The sequence below is a fragment of the Mustela putorius genome, unplaced genomic scaffold (assembly GCF_011764305.1).
Source record: "Mustela putorius furo isolate JIRA1106 unplaced genomic scaffold, ASM1176430v1.1 tig00003909_pilon_pilon_pilon, whole genome shotgun sequence".
Lineage (NCBI taxonomy): Eukaryota > Metazoa > Chordata > Mammalia > Carnivora > Mustelidae > Mustela > Mustela putorius.
This window is the reverse complement of record NW_025422057.1, coordinates 39156662-39176679: the sequence shown is the minus strand read 5'-3', so window position 1 is coordinate 39176679 and position 20018 is coordinate 39156662. Positions and strand designations below refer to the sequence as shown.

Genomic DNA, 20018 nt, shown 5'->3' with positions numbered 1-20018 from the left:
TACGAATTCTAGGATCAGCTTGTCTAATTTCTGCCTAGAAGTCTGCTGGATTTTTGATAAGGGTTGCTTTATTTGTATAATATCAGTTTTGGGAGAATTGCCACCTTCATAATAGTAAGTCTTCTGTTCTGGTGACATGGAATATCCATTTCTTTCTATATACTCCCCCAATTTTTTAAAGATTTTTTAAAAACTAATCACTAGATGCAACATGGGGCTCAAACTCATGACCTCAAGATTAAGAGTTGCATACTCCACCAACTGAACCAGCCAGGTGCCCCCGTTTCCATATTCTTAAACACCCAGTTTGTCCATTTCTTCTAGATATGGATGTTTGTATCAGTTGTGCTATATTTTTAGCAGTAGAAATTGAAGTCCTCATGCCTGGATTGTCAGGCATAGTGTAGAGGTTTAATTATTGCTCTTCATTACAGATGAATTGATTTAAAATGGGTATTTGGTAATCATGCAAAGAAAGTAGTACAAGTAATACCTGCTTTATGCTTTTCACATGAACCTTCACACAGAAAGTGGCATGGTCTGTTCTGCATTTTGGTTTTTAACATTACATTTTTAAAATAAAGATTTACTTATTTATTTATTTGACAGTGAGATAAATCACAAGTAGGCAGGGAGGCAGACAGGGCAGGGGGGAAGCAGGCTCCCTGATGTGGGGCTCAGGACTGATCTCAGGTCTCTGGGATTATGACCTGAACTGAAGGCAGAGGCTTAACCCACTGAGCCACTCAGGCGCCCCTTACCATTATCACTTTTGTCCTAAATACGGCATAGGAGAGGAATTGCTTCAGGCAGACTTTCAGGACTGTTACTTGGAGATAGGGGCTCATATCAAAAGAGTAGCTTAAATGACTGTAAGGAGGGGAGGACCTTCAAAATTCTGCAAAGTATTTAAAACCTATTCTCACATTTGTGTCTCTCTGGCATAAATAGTCCTCTTCAGGCTTGTCATGATCATGTACAATGATGTAATAATGATTATTATACTAGAAGCACCAAAGGCAGCTATAGATATGATATGTAGTAAGGACTGTGGACATGGTTATTTTGTGTAAGTATTCCAAGAGGCCACATGGAGTTTGCCATCTGTGACAGAGAACTCTGATGCATGAGTGATGAAAAAACTGTTCTCCAGTGACTGTTGTGACCACCCAGACAGCATAAGACAACTCAGCAGTAAGTGCCTCTTATTTTGTGTGATGCGAACATAAATATCCAGACCATTTGCTGGGCACAGTGTTCCATCTTTAGTCAGCCTCATCAAAGGCTTATGATAGAGTAGGTAATGTATAGTATGTGGATACTAACATTTTATTAATTATTGATTGTAATATGTAGACATTAATATCACCTGTATTTCCCTGTTTTATTGGTTATCAGTGATCGCCCACCTATTATAACACTAGACATTTAAAGTGGGCTTTTTTTGGGAAGATTTTATTTATTTGACAGACAGAGATCTCAAGTAGACAGAGAGAGGCAGGCAGAGAGAGAGGAGGAAGCAGGCTTCCCGCTAAGCAGAGAGCCCAATATGGGGCTCAATCCTAGGACCCTGGGATCATGACCTGAGCCGAAGGCAGAGGCTTTAACCCACTGAGCCACCCAGGCACCCCAACACTAGACTTTTAAGAACAATATTCTTTTTGTTCATTTTCTCATAGAGTTGATCCCTTCCAGTTTTTATTCCTTCTTGTGGCTTGTTAATCAGAGAATCTGGTGAAAGAAATTAATTCTGTGAGTTCTGTTGTTCATTGGTTTGGTTAGTAACACTGTCAAGGGGGCGCCTGGGTGGCTCAGTGGATTAAGCCACTGCCTTCGGCTCAGGTCATGATCTCAGTGTCCTGGGATCGAGCCCCGCATCGGGCTCTTTGCTCAGCGGGAGCCTGCTTCTCTCTCTCTCTCTGCCTGACTCTCCGCCTACTTGTGATTTCTCTCTCTCTGTCAAATAAATAATAAATAAAAAATCTTTAAAAAAAAAAAAAGTAACACTGTCAAGGATGGGATCAGCCACACAAACACAGAACAGAGTTTGGGGAGAGGTAGAATAATTGGCTGCCCTTCAGATGTGACCTTAGGGTTGGGTAGAATAAATGGCCACTCATCAAATATGACCTCAGACTTGTCAAGCCCTGTTGTTTACGCTCCCTGCCTGTTGTCCCACCCTCCAATGCATGGTTAGTTAAGTGAAAATCCCTAAATCAGAGATTCATTGTTTGGTTTAATGCTTCCATCCTTTGTTAAAATTCAAATAGCATGAAACGTTACTACATTAAAGTTAATGGATAATTTGGATATATAATTGGTTTTATATACAGAGTTTGATAAATTTCAGTGGGGACAGTGTTGGGATGGAAAACATACAATTCAGTTACCAGGTACTTTGGAGGAATGTAAAAGAGAACCAGAAAAAAGACAGGTGTGCCTGGAATCATTGGACTTAGAAACTATTATTTTACCTAAGGGCAGCCTTTTCAAGATCCCAGGAATATTCCTGATGACATTCTTCTTCTCTGGAAAATTCCTTAGAACAGGATTAGCACTGTAGGCTATGGGCCAAATCTAACCGGCCATTTGTTTTTATAAGTAAAGTTTTACTGGAACATAACCATTCCCATTCATTTACACACTTACTGTGGCTGCTTTCATGCTACAACAGCAGAACTGAGTAATTAAGAAAAAAATATATGGCCCACAATGCCCAAAGTATTTACTCTCTGGTCCTTTGTAGGAAAAGTTTGCCGACAACTGTCTAAACAGTCTAGACTTTCAGAAGGTTAAGCAGAGATCATAGATCTTTTAAATTTATTCTAGAGTTTTTAACCTTTAATCCTATCATTATGTGGATTTTCTAGGGCAGTGGTTTTAAGGAAAGATGACTACTTTAGTCAGAATGAATGCCTTTTCAAGAAAAAAATTTGATTTCAGAAATACTCTTAAAGAATGACACTGCTGGTTAAAACCTAATGGACAATGGAAAAGTAATATCTCATTATACTTGTACCTGACCCACAGCCTCTTTCAGGTGTTTCCATCTTATTATATGAGAAAAATGTTAAAATTTCCCCCGTAAAACGTTTATCTTCTGTTGTTTTTGGATACCAAGTATTTATGTCAGATATTGTAACTGATTCAAATACGAATGTAAGAGTGTAAATATAAAATGCTAATCTCACTGTTGGAAATTTGAAGTGTTTTAGCTCATTTATGTCTTGTATCCTCCCTCTCAGCTTGACGTCGATGGCCCAAAATGACTCTACCACTGGAGACTCTCTTCAGTAAAGACGACAACCAGACAGGAGGCTGGGATGAGCATGCCACTGCATCAGATCTCTACCATTCCAACCCAGGATGTCGCCTCTGCTAGAGTCTACAGAAGTAAGACCAAAGAAAAGGAGAGGGAAGAGCAGGTATTAGGAGAATGTTTTTTCAGTTTCATCATTTTTGTTATGTGTGGTCTGGAATGATAAGCTCTGACGATCAAGGTTTTCTCCAGTAATATACTAAAATATAGTATATTTCTCCAGTAATATACTAAAAATTACACTAAAAAGGTGTAAATCGTTGGGTTCAGAAGCTTTCTCTATAGGTTTCTAGGTTTCAGATTTTGGTATCAACATATTCTGCTATGGTTATACACGACTTATTTATCTTCATTGCCTACAATGGTATGATTATTTCTGATAAATCTCTGAGAACAAGTTCTTTAATTCTCAGAACATGATGCAAAGGGTAAATTAATTTGAACAAAGACTTTATAAATACCTCATATGTACTAGTCCCTGTTTCCTGCAAGAGTATCGTAGTTAACAGCACAGAGCCTGTCTCTGCCCTTATATGGCTCTTGATCTGGTCTGACAGTTAAAAAGCATTAGAGTCTAAAAACAAGGTCAGTGATGGAGGAATGCAGGACCACCAAATTCCAGCCCAAGGGGTCAGGAATGGCTTCCTAGAGAAAATGACATTTACATAGAGAACCTGAAGGGTGACCTGGAGTTAGCTAAAGAAAGGTAGAGTATCCCAGTTGGAAGAAATATCATATGCTGAAAGCTCAGAGGCTAAAGCAAGGTGGGTTTGGAGAGATTAAGATAGAATTACTGGAACATAACGGGTAGTGGCAGGATGGGAGGTTGGAAGAGGAATAAGGAATAGATAGATATTCCTTATAAGGAATTTGGGTTTATCTTTGCAGAATGAATGATCAAATTTGTGTTCTTAAAACTTTTCACTCAGACTGGGTTAGAGAGGGAATTAACTGAGTGGTAGAGAGACTAGTTAGAGGTTTATTTAATAGCCTACTTAGGCCAAGTTTGGCAAACTTTCTCTGTAAAGAGGCAGATGGTAAATGTTTTAGACTTGGTAGGCCAGTCACATCTCCCTAATTCTGTCATTGTAGCATGAAAATAGCCAAAGATAATATATAAATGAGTGGTCATGACTGTGCGCCAATAAAACTTTACTTGCAAAAACAGGTGACAGGCCAGATGTGGCCTGTAGGCTGTAGTTTGCCAGTTCCTGGTCTAAGGAAAAGGTGATGGTGACTTTGTCTAGGGTAGGGCAGTGGGGATAGAGAGATACTTAGTTTATTCATCCACTGAGCTTGGTAATTGCATGTGGGGTGAGATAGGGAGTCATCCCTGATTCCTCCTACTTTCTCCTCGCCTTTACCATGTGCTGTGTAGACACATGCTCATTAGTTCTGATACCCTTCCTATTTTGTAGTAAATCTTTGCTGAAGACTCTAAACAATCCTTGTCAAGTCAAGAAGTAATATCTTGTTTGAAGTTGAGTCATTATAGCTGATGGGACACCACTTTTTGCCTTATTACATAAATAATGAAAAAAAAAAACCAACCCTGAATTTATCATATCATAGTTCTTGAAGTACATGGACTATGGAAAATGAAAAGGTACCATATAACATAAAATAGGTCTCTATATTCTTAGTTTGTGTTTTCCTTTTTTCAGATGTTTGTGTGGTCAGTCTGCACCCTTTCTATTTTGCTGAGCTCTTAGGAGTGTGGCCAGCATTGATTGAAAGGCTGACCAGGAGTGGTGCTGGTGTAGATGGGTTTTGGATATTTCATTTTCAGCTTCAGTTTTTCCTCGATTTGCTGGAGATGGGAGAAGGCCTGTTTTCCCATATTCTTTCAGTTTTCATTTAAGTTAATTAATAGACTTCATTTAAGATTCATTTAAATTAATGGTCTTTTCTTGTAACTCTTTAGTCCAAATGGATTTTTTAAAAAAGATTTTATTTATTTATTTGACAGAGAGAGAGATCACAAGTAGGCAGAGAGGCAGGCAGAGAGAGAAGGGGAAGCAGGCCCACTGCTGAGCAGAGAGCCCGACGCGGGGCTCGATCCCAGGACCCTGAGATCATGACCTGAGCCAAAGGCAGAGGCTTAACCCACTGAGCCACCCAGGCGCCCCCAAATGGATTTTTAAATACCCCCACATGGAACATTTTTTAGTTCTAGGGTGCTTGCCTATACCACATAGAGGTTGCTCGGTCCCTATTCAGTGCAGTGTCAAATTTGGACACCAGATGGCAGGATTTTTTGAGATCTCTATCCATCTATCTATCTATCTCAAAAAAAAAAAAAAAAAAAAAATATATATATATATATATATATATATATATATGTAAAAAGACTTGTTTGGAAAAAGGAAGAAGTCCAACATTTTAGGCCAGGAAGGGAGATTCATTTGGATGTAAAACCCTATTGCAGATTTGTCACAGTGGGTATTTAGTAAATACTTAGTGAATTGATCTATTGGATGGGGATTTTAAGGTTTAAATAAGTAGCACTAATGACTATGTTCATGGAGTTGGGATTTTAATCGGTATTGAAAAGAGGCACCATTCTGTGCCACTTTAGTGTGGGGAATAGTTTGGACACCTGATGGCATTGTGAGAGTTCAGGGAATCAAGGTGCCAATGTGAGGCTGCAGGCAGTGGGGTTGCAGCCCAGACAGGAGCTTGAAGTTTCGGCAGCAGCTGGCACGTTGCTGAAGATGATTTTTGTGGGTGTCTAGGTTTTGCAGTGTGGTATCAGAATTGATTTGGAAGGCACATTTTGTCCATTGGAGTCTGTTTTCCTTTATCCAGTTTCCCTGGCCCAGTGAGTTCACAGCAGAATTCTTTGGTATGATTTCTGATCCTCTGTGTTTGGAGAGGAGGGGAGGAGACACTCCTTCCTTCCTGCTCATTACCCACTGTTCTCAGAGCTGCAAAGGTTGAACTTAATCTCACAGTTTCTGGGATAACATGAGACAGTTCATTACATCAATAATAGTTTTATTCCTTCTGAATCTTGTAAGGAGGAGGAGCCTTGCAGTTTACCCGGAATCAAATAATATAACTCTTAATGTTGACAGTTTTACTTAGATTTATCAGGTACATGATTTTATAGCATCCATTGCATGAGCCCATATCTATACAGTTCCAAAAACAGATAATGACTTACAGAGCAGTCAATACAGTTGATGAATGAATGAATGAATTTAGTTTTAATGGTATGGGGACCACTGTGGAATTAAGAGGAATGTTTTATAATAAAAAGATTTCTGCTACTCTTGCTTATGAACTGGGTAGATGTTTCTTGAGAATTTTTTTTTTCTTAGTGTTTTAAAGATTTTATTTATTTATTTGACAGAGAGAGATCACAAGTATGCAGAGAGGCAGGCAGAGAGAGAGAGGAGGAAGCAGGCTCCCTGCTGATCAGAGAGCCTGATGCGGGACTCGATCCCAGGACCCCGAGATCATGACCTGAGCCGAAGGCAGTGGCTTATCCCACTGAGCCACCCAGGCGCCCCTTCTTAGTGTTTTATAAGTATCAATCTGTCACCTTCCGGACTCTGGTCTGCATTTAGAAACCTGATATGGAGGTTATTTGCACTCCATCTATAAGGAATATATTCTTCATAGTTTTTTTGGAAAATATTTTTTCTTATAGTTTAGAGAGTCGTTAATTTCTTATCAAAACTAAATCTGTCTCGTGGTTTGATAGGTCCTGTTACATTTTTTAAGATTTTTTTTGCTTTATTTCATTTTTAAATAGCCTTATTACATTATAATTGACATGCAGTAACATATTTAAAATGTACAGTATCGGGGCGCCTGGGTGGCTCAGTGGGTTAGAGCCTCTGCCTTCGGCTCAGGTCATGATCCCAGGGTCCTGGGATCGAGCCCCACATCGGGCTCTCTGCTCGGCAGGGACCCTGCTGTCTCCTCTCTCTCTCTCTGCCTACTTGTGATCTCTGTCTGTTAAATAAATAAAAATCTTTAAAAAAAAAAAAAACATAAAATGTACAGTATCTTCTCAAGCAAGATTGTGAACATATCCATCACTTGTAAGTTTCCTCATACCTCTACTCAAGCAGTCATTGATCTGCTTTCTTTCACTGTAGATTAGTTTGCATTTTCTAGGGTTTTATAGGGATGGAGTTACATATTATGTACTTTTTTAAATTTAGTTTTTTTCAGAGATTCTTTTGAGATTCATCCAAGTTGTGTGTATCAATAGTTATGTCCTTTTCTTACTTATTTACATTTTTAAAAATTAAATTTAATTAATATATAGTATATTATTAGTTTCAGAGGTAATTTAGTGATTCATCAGTTGCATGAGCACCAATTACTCATTATATCAGGTGCCCTCCTTAATGCCCATCACCCAGTTACTACATCCCCTTACCCACCTCCCCTCTAGCAACTTTCAGCTTCTTTCCTATAGTTAAAGAGTCTCTTGCAGTTTTTCCTAGTCTGTTTCCCGTTATTTTTCCTTCCCTTCCCCTATGTGTATCTGTTTTGTTTCTTAAACTCCACATTTGAATGCAATCATATATTTGTCTTTCTCTGACTGACTTAATTTCGCTTAGTATAATATCCTCTAGTTCCATCCATGTCATTGCAAATGGCAAGATTTCATTCTTTTTGATGGTTGAGTTATATTCCTATGTGTGTGTTTATGTGTGTGTGTGTGTGTGTACAAAGTTGTGTCCTTTTCTTGCTGAGTAGTATTCATTGTATGGATCTATCATAATTTGTTTATTCATTCTCCTGTTGATGGACATCTGGGTTCTTTCCTATTTTGGGTTGTTATGATTAAGGCTACTCTTAACATTCATATAAGCCCTTTGTATGGACATATATTTCCTTTCCCTTGGGTAAATACCTAGTAGTGGAAACATATGGTAGATGTATGTTTAACTTTTTAAGGTACGGACAAACTGTTTTCCAAAATGATTGTACCCTTTTACATTCCTGCCAGAAGGAGGGGAGTTCCAATTCTTCTACATCTCTGCCAACACTTGATATGGTCTGTCTTTTTAATTTTAACATCTAATAGGTATATACTGGCATCTCATTGTGGTTTTAATTTGCATTTCCCTCATGAATAATGATGTGGAACATCTTTTCATCCTTATGTCTTTTTTGTTGAAGAGCCTCTTTAAACCTTTTGTCCACTTAAAAAATTGGTGGCCATTTTTCTTTTGTCTGATTTTGAGCATTCTTTTTTTTTTTTTTTTTAAAGATTTTATTTATTTGACAGATAGAGATCACAGGTAGGCAGAGAGGCAGGCAGAGAGAGAGAGAAGAGGAAGCAGGCTCCCTGATGAGCAGAGAGCCCAATGTGGGGCTCGATCCCAGGACCCTGGGATCATGACCTGAGCCGAAGGCAGCGGCTTAACCCACTGAGCCACCCAGGCACCCCTTCATTTTGAGCATTCTGTATGTATTCTAGATACAAGTCCTTTATCAGATAAATGCTTTACAGATGTTTTCTCCCAGGGACTGGATTGTCTTTTAATGTTCCTGCCAGTGTCTTTTGAAGAGTAAAGTTTGGTTTTAACTTTTTAAATTTTGGTGAAGTCAAATTTATCCTTTTTCCCTTGTATTTATTGTACTTTTGGTGTTCTATTAAGAAAGCTTTACTTGGGACACCTGGGTGGCTCAGTGGGTTAAGCCTCTGCCTTCAGCTCAGGTCATGGTCTCAGGGTCCTGGGATTGAGCCCCGCATTGGGCTCTTTGCTCAGTGGGGAGCCTGCTTCCCCCCCATCTCTCTGCCTGCCTCTCTGCCTACTTGTTATCTCTCTCTCTCTCTGTCAAATAAATAAATCTTAAAATAAAAAAAGAAAGCTTTACTTAGCCCAAAGGTGCAAATAGTATCTTAGAACACTTATAGTTTTGGTTTTTCCCATATGTCTGGAATCTATTTTGAATTAATTTTTGTTTATTATATGGAGTATATATCCAATATAGTTTTTTTGTAAATATCCAGTTGCTCCAGTAACATTCTTTGAGTAGAATGGACTGTCTTTTCTCCATCACAGTACCTTAATCAGTTTCCCAAATATGTATGTGCTTATTTCTTGACTCTTTTCTTTTTTTCCTAAGTGCTTGATGGGTGTCAGCTGCCCCCAACATTGTATGATGTATAATTACCATGCTTCTTTGGTTGTGATTAATTGGACTCATCGTGGTTTATTGAATACATTTAATTAGCAAGTTGGGAAGTGAGCATGTACTCTGGGTATGCTGTACGATGAAGGCTAAGAGCATTCATAATGCATGTACAGTTTCTAAAATATATGTTAGGTTTTGCAGGTTAAAACATTACTGGCTCAGTTTAAACTTTGGGTCACAGGAATCCTTATCACATGTGTCAAACCTGTAATTACACATTATGTAATTTAATTTGTGAATCCAAATAGAGGACTTTTCCTTTATGCTTGTAAACATTTCCATATTGGGGGTGGGTGCCTGGGTGGCTCAGTCGGTTGAGCGGCTGCCCTCTGCTCAGGTCATGATCCCAGGGTTCTGAATCGAGCCCCAAATTGGGCTCACTCCTCAGCAGAGAGCCTGCTTCTCCCTCTCCCTCTGCCGGCCTCTTTGCCTATGTGTGTTCTATCTGTCTGTCAAATAAATAAAATCTTTTAAAAAATTTCCATATTAGTTTAAGCCTTGGGTCTCAATTTTTAGCTATTTTTGTAATGTTATTTATTCTTTTATTTTTATTAACATAAGATGTATTATTTGTTTCAGGAGTAAAGGTCTGTGATTCATCAGTCTTAACACAATTCACAGAGCTCTTCATAGCACATACCTTCCCCACTGTCCATCATCCACCTACCCCATCCCTCCCACCCTTGTCCCCTCTAGAAACCCTCAGTTTGTTTCCTGAGATTAAGAATCTCTTATGGTTTGTCTCCCTCTCTGGTTTCATTTCTCCCTCCCTTCCCCTATGATCCTGTCTCGTTTCTCAGATTCCTCATATCAGTGAGATCATATGGTAATGGCCTCTGATAGGCTTATTTTGCTTAGCATAATAGCCTCTAGTTCCATCCTGTAAATGGCAGGATTTTGTTTTTTTATGGCTGCATAGTATTCCACTGTGTGTGTGTGTGTGTGTGTGTGTGTATCACATCATCTTTATCCATTCACCTGTTGATGGACATCTAGGCTGTTTCCATAGATAGGCTATTGTGGACATTGCTGCTATAAACATTGGGGTACATGTGCCCCTTCAGATCAGTACATTTCTTTTTTTTTTTTTTTTTTTTTTTTAAAGATTTTATTTATTTATTTGACAGAGAGAGATTACAGGTAGGTAGAGTGGCTGGCAGAGAGAGAGAGAGAGAGAGAAGCAGGCTCCCCGCCGAGCAGAGAGCCCGATGTGGGACTCGATCCCAGGACCCCGAGATCATGACCTGAGCCGAAGGCAGCGGCTTAAACCACTGAGCCACCCAGGCGCCCCCAGATCAGTACATTTCTATCTTTAAGGTAAATACCCAGTAGTGCAATTGCTGGGTCATAGGGTAGTTCTATTTTCAACTTTTTGAGGAACCTCCATACTGTTTACTCCATGTTATTTCCTTACTTGTTAATTTTAGCCATTTGGACTGATGTGAGTTGATACCTCACTGCGGTTTTGATTTGTATTTCCTTGATGCCAAGTGATGTTGAGCACTTTTTTGTGTGTCTCTTGACCATTTGTATGTCTTCTTTGGAGAATGTCTGTTCATGTCTTCTGCCCATGTCTTGATTGGATTATTTGTTCTTTGGGTGTTGAGTTTGATAAGTTCTTTATAGATTTTGGATACTAGCCCTTTATCTGATAATATCATTTGCAAATATCTTCTCCCATTGTGTCAGTTGTCTTGACTCTTTTCTGTTTCATTGATCTATTTAATGTCTTTACCCCAATATCACACTGTCATAAACACTCCAGCTTTATAATAAATCTTGAAAGTCAGTAGTGTTCTTTCTCAAACGTGTTTTGCCTATTTGTTTTTTTGCACTTCCATATGAATTTTAAGAATCAGGTTGTCAGTTCCTACACAAAAGTCTACTGAGCTTTTTATTGGGATTATTGAATTTGAAGTTCAATTTGTGGGAGAAGTGACATTTAGCAGTATTGAGTCTTGACCCATGAACAAGATGTCTTCTCTTTAAGTCTTACCTAATTTCTCTTAGTAATGTTGTATAGATTTCAGTGTGTAGGTCAGTCTTTTTTTTTTTTTTTGTCAGTTTTATCCCTATTTACTTTGTACTTTTGCTGCCTTTGTAAATCGTACTATTTTTAAAAAAATTTTTAACATCTATTGCTCATTACTAATATTTAGAAATAAAACTGATGTTCTTGTATTGATCTTCTATCTTCTATCTTGTTTGACATTTTAGCAAACTCACTTATGAGCTATGGTAGCTTTCATTAAATTTTCTATGTAGGTAATTGTGTCATCTATGAATAGTGTTTTACATTGTCTTTTTTTTATGTGGATGCCTGCCTCCTTCCTTTTTGTCCTAGTGAACATGTGTAGTCCTTGTGTTGTTCCTGATCTTAGGGGGAAAACATTTATTCTTTCAATATTAAGTATGATGTAAGCTGTATGTTTTTTGTAGATACCATCAGGTTGAAGTTCTCTTCCATTTCTAGTTTGCTGAGAGTTTTGGTCAGAAATGGATCATGGGTTTTGTCAAATGCTTTTTCTGTGTCTTACCAAATAAAAAGCTGTATTCTAGATAAAGCATTAAGGGCAGATTTTATTCAGTAATAAATATTACAGTGGGGAGGAGAGTCCAGTGTGAGCAGAACTCAGCTTCTTTTTGTGTGGAGGTGACTAGAATATTTTAAAAAGAGAATGAGGATGTAGGGAGGAGGAAAAAATGGGGAGTGGGGACTTGAACAGTGTCAGGGATGTTGAAATTTACAAAAAGTTGGAAAGGAGCTGGTTGGGGTGATTAAATCATCTGGGTTTGCTACCTGGTGCTTACTCAGTTTAGGCTTGTACTCTCCTATAGAGATTGGGATACAGGGGTTCTATCTTCAGGTTGTTGGCTGGAACAAACACTAAATGTTTTTGGCAACGTTTGAGTTTTTCCAGGCAGGAACTTAAGAGGGTTGTTTAATCATCATTCTAGGGACATGGCCATGAGAAGTTAAAAGTGATTGTTCAAGTCTCTTAGTGCAGGGTTTTGGATGGAGTCAGATGTACCAAAGGATACTTGCAGTTCTGTCTACTGAGGTGATCATATGGTTTCTATTTTTTTTTTTAAGATTTTATTTATTTATTTGAGAGAGAATGAGTGAGAGAGAGCATGAGAGAGGAGAAGGTCAGAAGGAGAAACGGACTCCCCAAGGAGCTGGGAGCCCGATGAGGGACTCGATCCTGGAAGTCTGGGATCATGACCTGAGCCGAAGGCAGCGGCCCAACCAACTGAGCTACCCCGGCACCCTCTATTTTTTTATTTTGTATATTCATCAAGGTTGTTCAGAGAGACAGAACCAATAAGATATATTTATCTAGGGGTGTCTGGGTGGCTCAGTGGGTTAAGCCTCTGCTTTCGGCTCAGGTCATGATCTCAGGGTCCTTGGATCGAGCCCTGCATCGGGCTGTCCACTCAGCGGAGAGCCTGCTTCTCCCTCTCTCTCAGCCTCTCTGCCTACTTGTGATCTCTCTCTCTGTCAAATAAATAAATAAAACCTTAAAAAAAACTTTAAAAAAAGATATCTTTATCTATAGATATATAGATATGAGATTTATTATAGGACTTGGCTCACATGATTATGGAGCCTGAAAAATCCTTCCACCTGCAGTCTGTAAACTGGAGAACCAGGAAGTTTGATGGTGTCATTTAGTCCAAATCCAAAGGCCTCAGAACCAGGGAAACAAATGTTAGAGTCTCAGTTTGATTACAGAGCTGGAGTCCGAAGGCCTGAGAAGCAGGTGGTGTGCTGATATCCAAGGGCGGAATAAGATGGACTTGGTAGCTCAAGCAAACAGCACTTACTCCCTTCCTCTGCCTTTTATTTTATTCAGTCCCTCAGTGGATTTGGATAATGCCCACCTGCTTTGGGGTCATTCAAATGTTAATATCTTCTGGAACTGCTCCTATAGATGCATCCAGAAATAATGTTTTACCAGCTATCTGGGCATTCCTTAGCATGGTCAAGTTGACACATAAAAATAACCATCACAGTTTGTTAATATTGCAAAGTATACTGGTTAGAGTTTTTTTTTTTTTTTTTAATGTTAAACCAACCCTACGTTTCTGGTATAAACCACACTTGTTTATACTGTATGAACTTTCTTTTAAAAAAGATTTTATTTGTTTATTTGACAGAGAGAGAAAGAACACAAGCAGGGGGGGAGGGGTAGAGGAAGAGGGAAAAGCACGCTCGGGACCTGGAGACTGACTTCAGCCAGAGGCAGATGCTTAATGACTGAGCCACCCAGGCGCCCTGTATTGTATTAACTTTTTTATATATGGTTGGATTTGAATTGCTAGAATTCTTGTCTAGAATTTTTGCATCTATGTTCGAAAGGGATATTGGTCTGTAGTTTTCTTTGATTGTAATGTCTTTGTCTGATTTTGTCATAAGGACAATACTGGCCTCATTCAATGATTAAGGAATTGTTTCTTCCTCTTGAGTATTTTAGAAGAGTTTAAATAGAATTGGTATTATTATTTCTAATTTAAGATTTGGTAGAAATAACCAGTGAAGCCATCTGGCTCTGGAAAATTTTTTTTAAAAAGATTTATTTATTTATTTTGGAGAGAGCACATGTGTGTAAAGGATGGGGAGGGGCAGAGAAAGAGAATCTCAAGCAGGCTCCTCGGAGAGTGCAGAGCCCAGTGTGGAGCTCGGTCTCATGACCCTGAGATCATGACCTGAGCCGAAATATCAAGAGTCAGATAGTCAACTGACTGAGTCACCCAGGTGCTCCTTGAAATTTTTTGTGAGCAAATTTTAAACTAAAGTCTCAATATTTTTAATAGAAGGTCATTTAGGTTATCTGTTTCTTTTCCCATATACTTTGATAATTTGTGCCTTTTATGGAATTGGTCAGTTTCATTGTTGAATTTATTGACATAAAATTGCTTATAATGTTCCCTTGTTGTCTTAGTCCATTCTGCACTGTTATAATAAAAAATACCACAGACTTTATGGTTTATAAACAGTAGAAATTCATTTCTCATAGTTCTATAGTCCCAGATCAAGGTGCCAGCATGATCCCGGGTGAGAGCCTTCTGGGTTGCAGACATCTTATGATAGCCTCATGTGGCAGAAGAGGTGAGGGATATCTCTGAGGCCTCTTTCCATTCATGAGAGCTCTGCTCTCATGCAAAGTCCCCACTTCTTAGTATAATCACATGGGCATTAGAATTTCAACATATGAATATGAATTTTGGGAGAGACACAGACATTCATCTATGGCACTGATTATCCTTTTTTCTTGATCATCTGGTCACAAGTTTATTAAAGTGATTTCAAAGAATTCTTTCAGTTTCATAGATTTTCTCCGTTGTTGTTTTCTGTTTTTTCATTTTTTCCCCTCTATTTTTTTTGAGTTTAATTGGCTCTTCTTTTTCTAACTAATTAAGGTATAAGCCAAGGTTATTTATTTGAAACCTTCCTTATTTCCCTTTTTTTTTTTTTTTTGAGAACTTTCTTATTTTCTAAGCTAGGTATTTAGAGATTATAAATTTCCCAATTTCTGCTTTTGTGGCATCTGGCACATTTTGGTTTTTGAGTTTCATTTTTATTTGGTTCAAATACTTTCTAATTTCCCTTCGATTTCTTCTTTGATCCATGGGTGTCTTTAAGTGTTACTTAATTTTCAAAATTTCTGGACTTTCCAGATATCTTGCTCTTATTTATTTATAATTTGATTCCATTTTGGTCTGTAAGCATATTTTGAATAAGTTAAATCCTTTAAATTTATTGAAGCTTGTTCCATGGCACAGAACACGGTCTCTTTTTGTAAATGTGCAGTGTACTAACTTTAGACGAATGTATATTTCTCTCTTGTTGGATGGTGTGTTCTGGGAATGTCAGTCAGGTCAAGTTGTTTGGTAATGTTTTCCAAGTCTACTGTATCCTAGAGTCTAGTTGCTCTGTTAGTTGAAAGAGTGGCAGTGAAGTTGCTGACTATAATTCTAGCTTTGTCTTATTTTTCCCAATTTTGCTACATGTTTTTGATGCTCTGCTGTTAGGTGTATAAACATTTAGGGTTGTTTGGTCTTCTTGATAAATTAATCCTTTACTATTATGAAATGACTATCTTTATCATGGCGATAATAATCGTTGGTCTGAAAGCTACTTTGGTAATACTATAGGCACTGCATCTTTCTTTTGGTAAGTGTTAGCAAAGCATCATCTTTTCTGTCTTTCCACTTTTAACTCATTTGTGTCTTTATATTTAAAGTGGTCTTTATATAAGCAGCATATTGTTGGGTCTTTTTTAAAAATCTAGTCTGACAATCTCTACTCTTTATTTAGGTGTTTGGACCATTTATATCTAAAGACATTATTGCTGCAGTTGGGTTAAGTCTTCCTGTTTGTTTTCTGTTTGTCTCATCTGCCTTTGTTCCCCTTCTCATCCCTTTTGGCCTTTATAAATTCTTGGTTGGCTTATAAGCTATAACTCTTTACTTTAATGGTTTTTTAAATAAAAATTTTTTTCAAGGTTTGTAATAGTGTACATTTTTAACTTGTCACAGTCTGCCTTCAAGTGATATTATATTACCTCAAGTATACTGTGTGTTTCTCTCCTTTTTATGGTATTGTTGTCATACATCTTTCTTATGTATATGCTATAAATCCCAGTATCATTGTAAAACATTTTTAAAGAGATTAATATAGTAAGAAAAATATCTGTTTACTCTCATAAATACCATTTCTGTTGTTCACTATCTCTTTGGGAAGGACTTTAACATTTCTTATAGTGTGAGTTGGCTGGTAAAGAATTTTTCAGCTTTTTTCCCTCTTTTTTTGTTTTCCTCATTTTCTTTTTAAGATTTATTTATTTATTTTAGAGAGAGATGGTAAGGACAGGGGCAGAGGGAGAGAATCTTCAAGCAGACTTTCTACTGAGCATGGAGCCTGATCTGGGGCTTGATAGCACATCCCATGATCAGATCATGATCATGACCTGAGCTGAAACCAAGAGGTGGATGCTCAACTGACTGAACAACCCAGGCGTCCCCTATTCCCTTCGTATCTTGTATCTAGGGCTTGTTGAACTTTGTGGATCTGTGAGTTCATGGTTTCCATTAATTTGAAATTTTTTCAAGTATTCTTCTCTCTCCCTTCTTTTGGGACTCCGTTTCACACATTAACTCTTGGAAGATGTCCAGTGTTAATGCTTACATTTTAAAAAATTTTATGTTTTCTTTCTGTGTTTTATTTTGGATCATTCTAATTGCTGTGTTTGAGTTTATTAATCTTTTTCCACGTCTAATCTGTTAATCTTTTTAGTGTATTTTTCATCTCATGGTATCGTTATTGTCTCTAGAAGTTTAGTTTGGATTCTTTCTTCATATCTTCCATATCTCTGTTAAATTTTTTGATCATGTGATCCAAATTGAACTTTAAAAAATTTATTTAAGAATAAAACTGACTTAAGATACCAAGTGATGGATATCTTTGTAGACTTTTTTCTTTCTCTAATTTTAGTGTACTTGGGGTATCTACTTGATTAACTGAGATTTTTCTATATTTCATTATCAGGTCTCTTTTTCACACCATTTCACCGTTTAAAAAAAAATCCATGTTTTTCTCATTCTTTTGTCTCCTTTCCCCATTATTTGATCTTTTTCCTATCCTTGGGCATACTTTATTTTGTTTTTGAAAGATACGAGAGACTGTGGACTCTGAGAAACAAACTGGGGGTTTTGGAGGAGAGGGGAATGGGAGGTTGGGTGAGCCCGGTGGTGGATATTAAGGAGGGCACATATTGCATGGAACACTGGGTGTGGTGCATAAACAATAAATCTTGGAACACTGAAAAAAATAATAAAATAAAATTAAAAAAATATATTATTTATTACTTGACAGAGCTCACATATGTCACACACAAGCAGGGGAAATGGCAGGCAGAGGGTGGAGCAGGCTCCTGGCTGAGCAGGGACCCTGATAAGGGTCTTGATTCCAGGATCCTGTGATATGACCTGAGCTGAAGGCAGACCCTTAACTGGCTGAGCCACACAAGTGCCCCACTTAGACCTATTTTAAAATACCCTTCTGGGGCGCCTGGGTGGCTCAGTGGGTTAAAGCCTCTGCCTTCGGCTCGGGTCATGGTCCCGGAGTCCTGGGATCGAGCCCCACATCGGGCTCTCTGCTCGGCAGAGAGCCTGCTTCCTCCTCTCTCTCTGCCTGCCTCTCTGCCTACTTGTGATCTCTGTCAAATAAATAAATAAACAAAATCTTAAAAAAAAAATAAAATAAAATAAAATACCCTTCTGTTCATTTAAGTAGGATTTTTAACATGTACTCTTAAAAGTCTAAAAGACAAATTTTGTACTTGGCCACCAAATCTATGTTTAGAAATGCACATTTCACTTGACAATATGTGTAAATTATTTTCCAGAATGATGTCCATTTTACCCTGTTACTGACAGGTCCACTGTAAGCAACAGCATTATTTCTAATCAGTTTAAGGAGAGGGATTTAATATAGCGAAGTATTATATGCTTACAAAATAATTGAATGGCTGGAGGAGCAGGCTGGTTTTCCAGGAACAGCTAATCCCTGCACTCTTGGGACTGTTCTGCAGAGATCAGCTGGCAAATTAAAGTTGTTATTGCCATTTCTGGTGAAGAAATCACTACCTTAACCATAGTTGGAATAGCTGCCACATTGCTACAGACTTTGCTGAAGTGGGAAGAAGCTGCTGGCTCTAGAGCCACTCACTTTTGCCATGATCTGGATGGGCAAAGTGGATGCTCTACCCTCTGTTTTTCACCCCCACATATCATCTCCCAGCCAAAACACTGAGTGTGAGTGCATTGAATAAGCACAATCCGATTATGCCTGGACCCATATTGCAAGATTGTTCAGAAAATACAGTTTTAAATTTTCTGCTTTATATTGTTTTGAGATGAGATGTATGGATACTGAATGAACTGGCCCACCTTATGGTAGTTTTGGAAAAGGGCAAACAAAGGTAATTCAGTGAATAGCTTACATTGAAACAGTAGGGAAAGAAAGTACTATTTTCTTTTGTATTTTTATGAACAGTTCCTTTGCTGACCCCTTTGGCCTCACTGTCTTGCTTCTGATTTTACCATGAAGCATCAGGATGATGATCTTTTTTTTTTTTTTTTAATGCTTTGCCACATACAAATACTTGTATTTACAAATACTTGTATCTTCGTGAAATAAGTTGTTACTGGAAAGATGGTTTATATGTTCTGTAGTTTCAGTGTGTTAAGCACATAGCTATTTCATATGCTTTTACACTTAAGTTTATATGCACTTATAGGGTGATGATCATCTAACCAGATTTATATTTGCTATAAGAATATATGAATGCTGGCAGCTATTACTGTACTCATTTTTACCTGACATTTCCTGAAAAGATGGCCTTTCAATTGAGAACAGTATTTTGAGGCATAATCACTACATATTTACTTTTTAATTATTTAATAATTTAACAATTTAATAATCTAAATTAATTTTATAAAATTATTTAATAATTTAATTCTATAAAATTTATTTAATTCTAATTAAATAATTAAATCAATTAATTAAAATAATTAAAAATTAAATAATTAAAAGATAATTAAAAATTATTTAATTTTTTCTAGTTGATAAATTATTCCCTTTTTAAATCATAAAATCTGTGTTTTTTAAAATTTTTTTAAATTTATTTATTTTCAGAAAAACAGTATTCATTATTTTTTCACCACACCCAGTGCTCCATGCAATCTGTGCCCTCTATAATCCCCACCACCTGGTACCCCAACCTCCCAACACCCCCGCCACTTCAAACCCCTCAGATTGTTTTTCAGAGTCCATAGTCTCGTGATTCACCTCCCCTTCCAATTTACCCCAACTCCCTTCTCCTCTCTAACACCCCTTGTCCTCCATGATATTTGTTATGCTCCACAAATAAGTGAAACCATATGGTAACTGACTCTCTCTGCTTGACTTATTTCACCTCAGCATAATCTCTTCCAGTCCCGTCCATATTGCTACAAAAGTTGGGTATTCATCCTTTCTGATGGAGGCATAATACTCCATAGTGTATATGGACCACATCTTCCTTATCCATTCATCCGTTGAAGGGCATCTTGGTTCTTTCCATAGTTTGGCGACCGTGGCCATTGCTGCTATAAACATTGGTGTACAGATGGCCCTTCTTTTCACGACATCTGTATCCTCGGGGTAAATACCCAGGAGTGCAATTGCAGGGTCATAGGGAAGCTCTATTTTTAATTTCTTGAGGAATCTCCACACTGTTCTCCAAAGAGGTTGCACCAACTTGCATTCCCACCAACAGTGTAAGAGGGTTCCCCTTTCTCCACATCCTCTCCAACGCATGTTGTTTCCTGTTTTGTTAATTTTGGCCATTCTAACTGGTGTAAGGTGATATCTCAATGTGGTTTTAATTTGAATCTCCCTGAGGGCTAATGATGATGAACATTTTTTCATGTGTCTGATAGCCATTTGTATGTCTTGATTGGAGAAGTGTCTGTTCATATCTTC

At 37.8% G+C, this 20018-nt stretch overlaps 1 protein-coding gene across 5 annotated transcripts in view; it reads left to right on the top strand.

Annotated features, from left to right (window-relative positions):
- The window catches only part of MARCHF8 (membrane associated ring-CH-type finger 8), a 129591-nt gene that overhangs the window by 50664 nt on the left and 58909 nt on the right, over window positions 1-20018 (top strand). For 4 of the 5 annotated variants that reach the window (XM_004765871.3, XM_004765874.3, XM_004765873.3 and 1 more), the window contains exon 2: window positions 3246-3425. In XM_004765871.3, the coding sequence (XP_004765928.1) occupies window positions 3324-3425 (102 nt within the window). In that variant the 5' untranslated portion in view covers window positions 3246-3323. Of the gene's footprint in view, window positions 1-836; window positions 1195-3245; window positions 3426-20018 lie in introns of those variants that run through there. The other variant, XM_004765872.3, reaches the window with a different exon arrangement.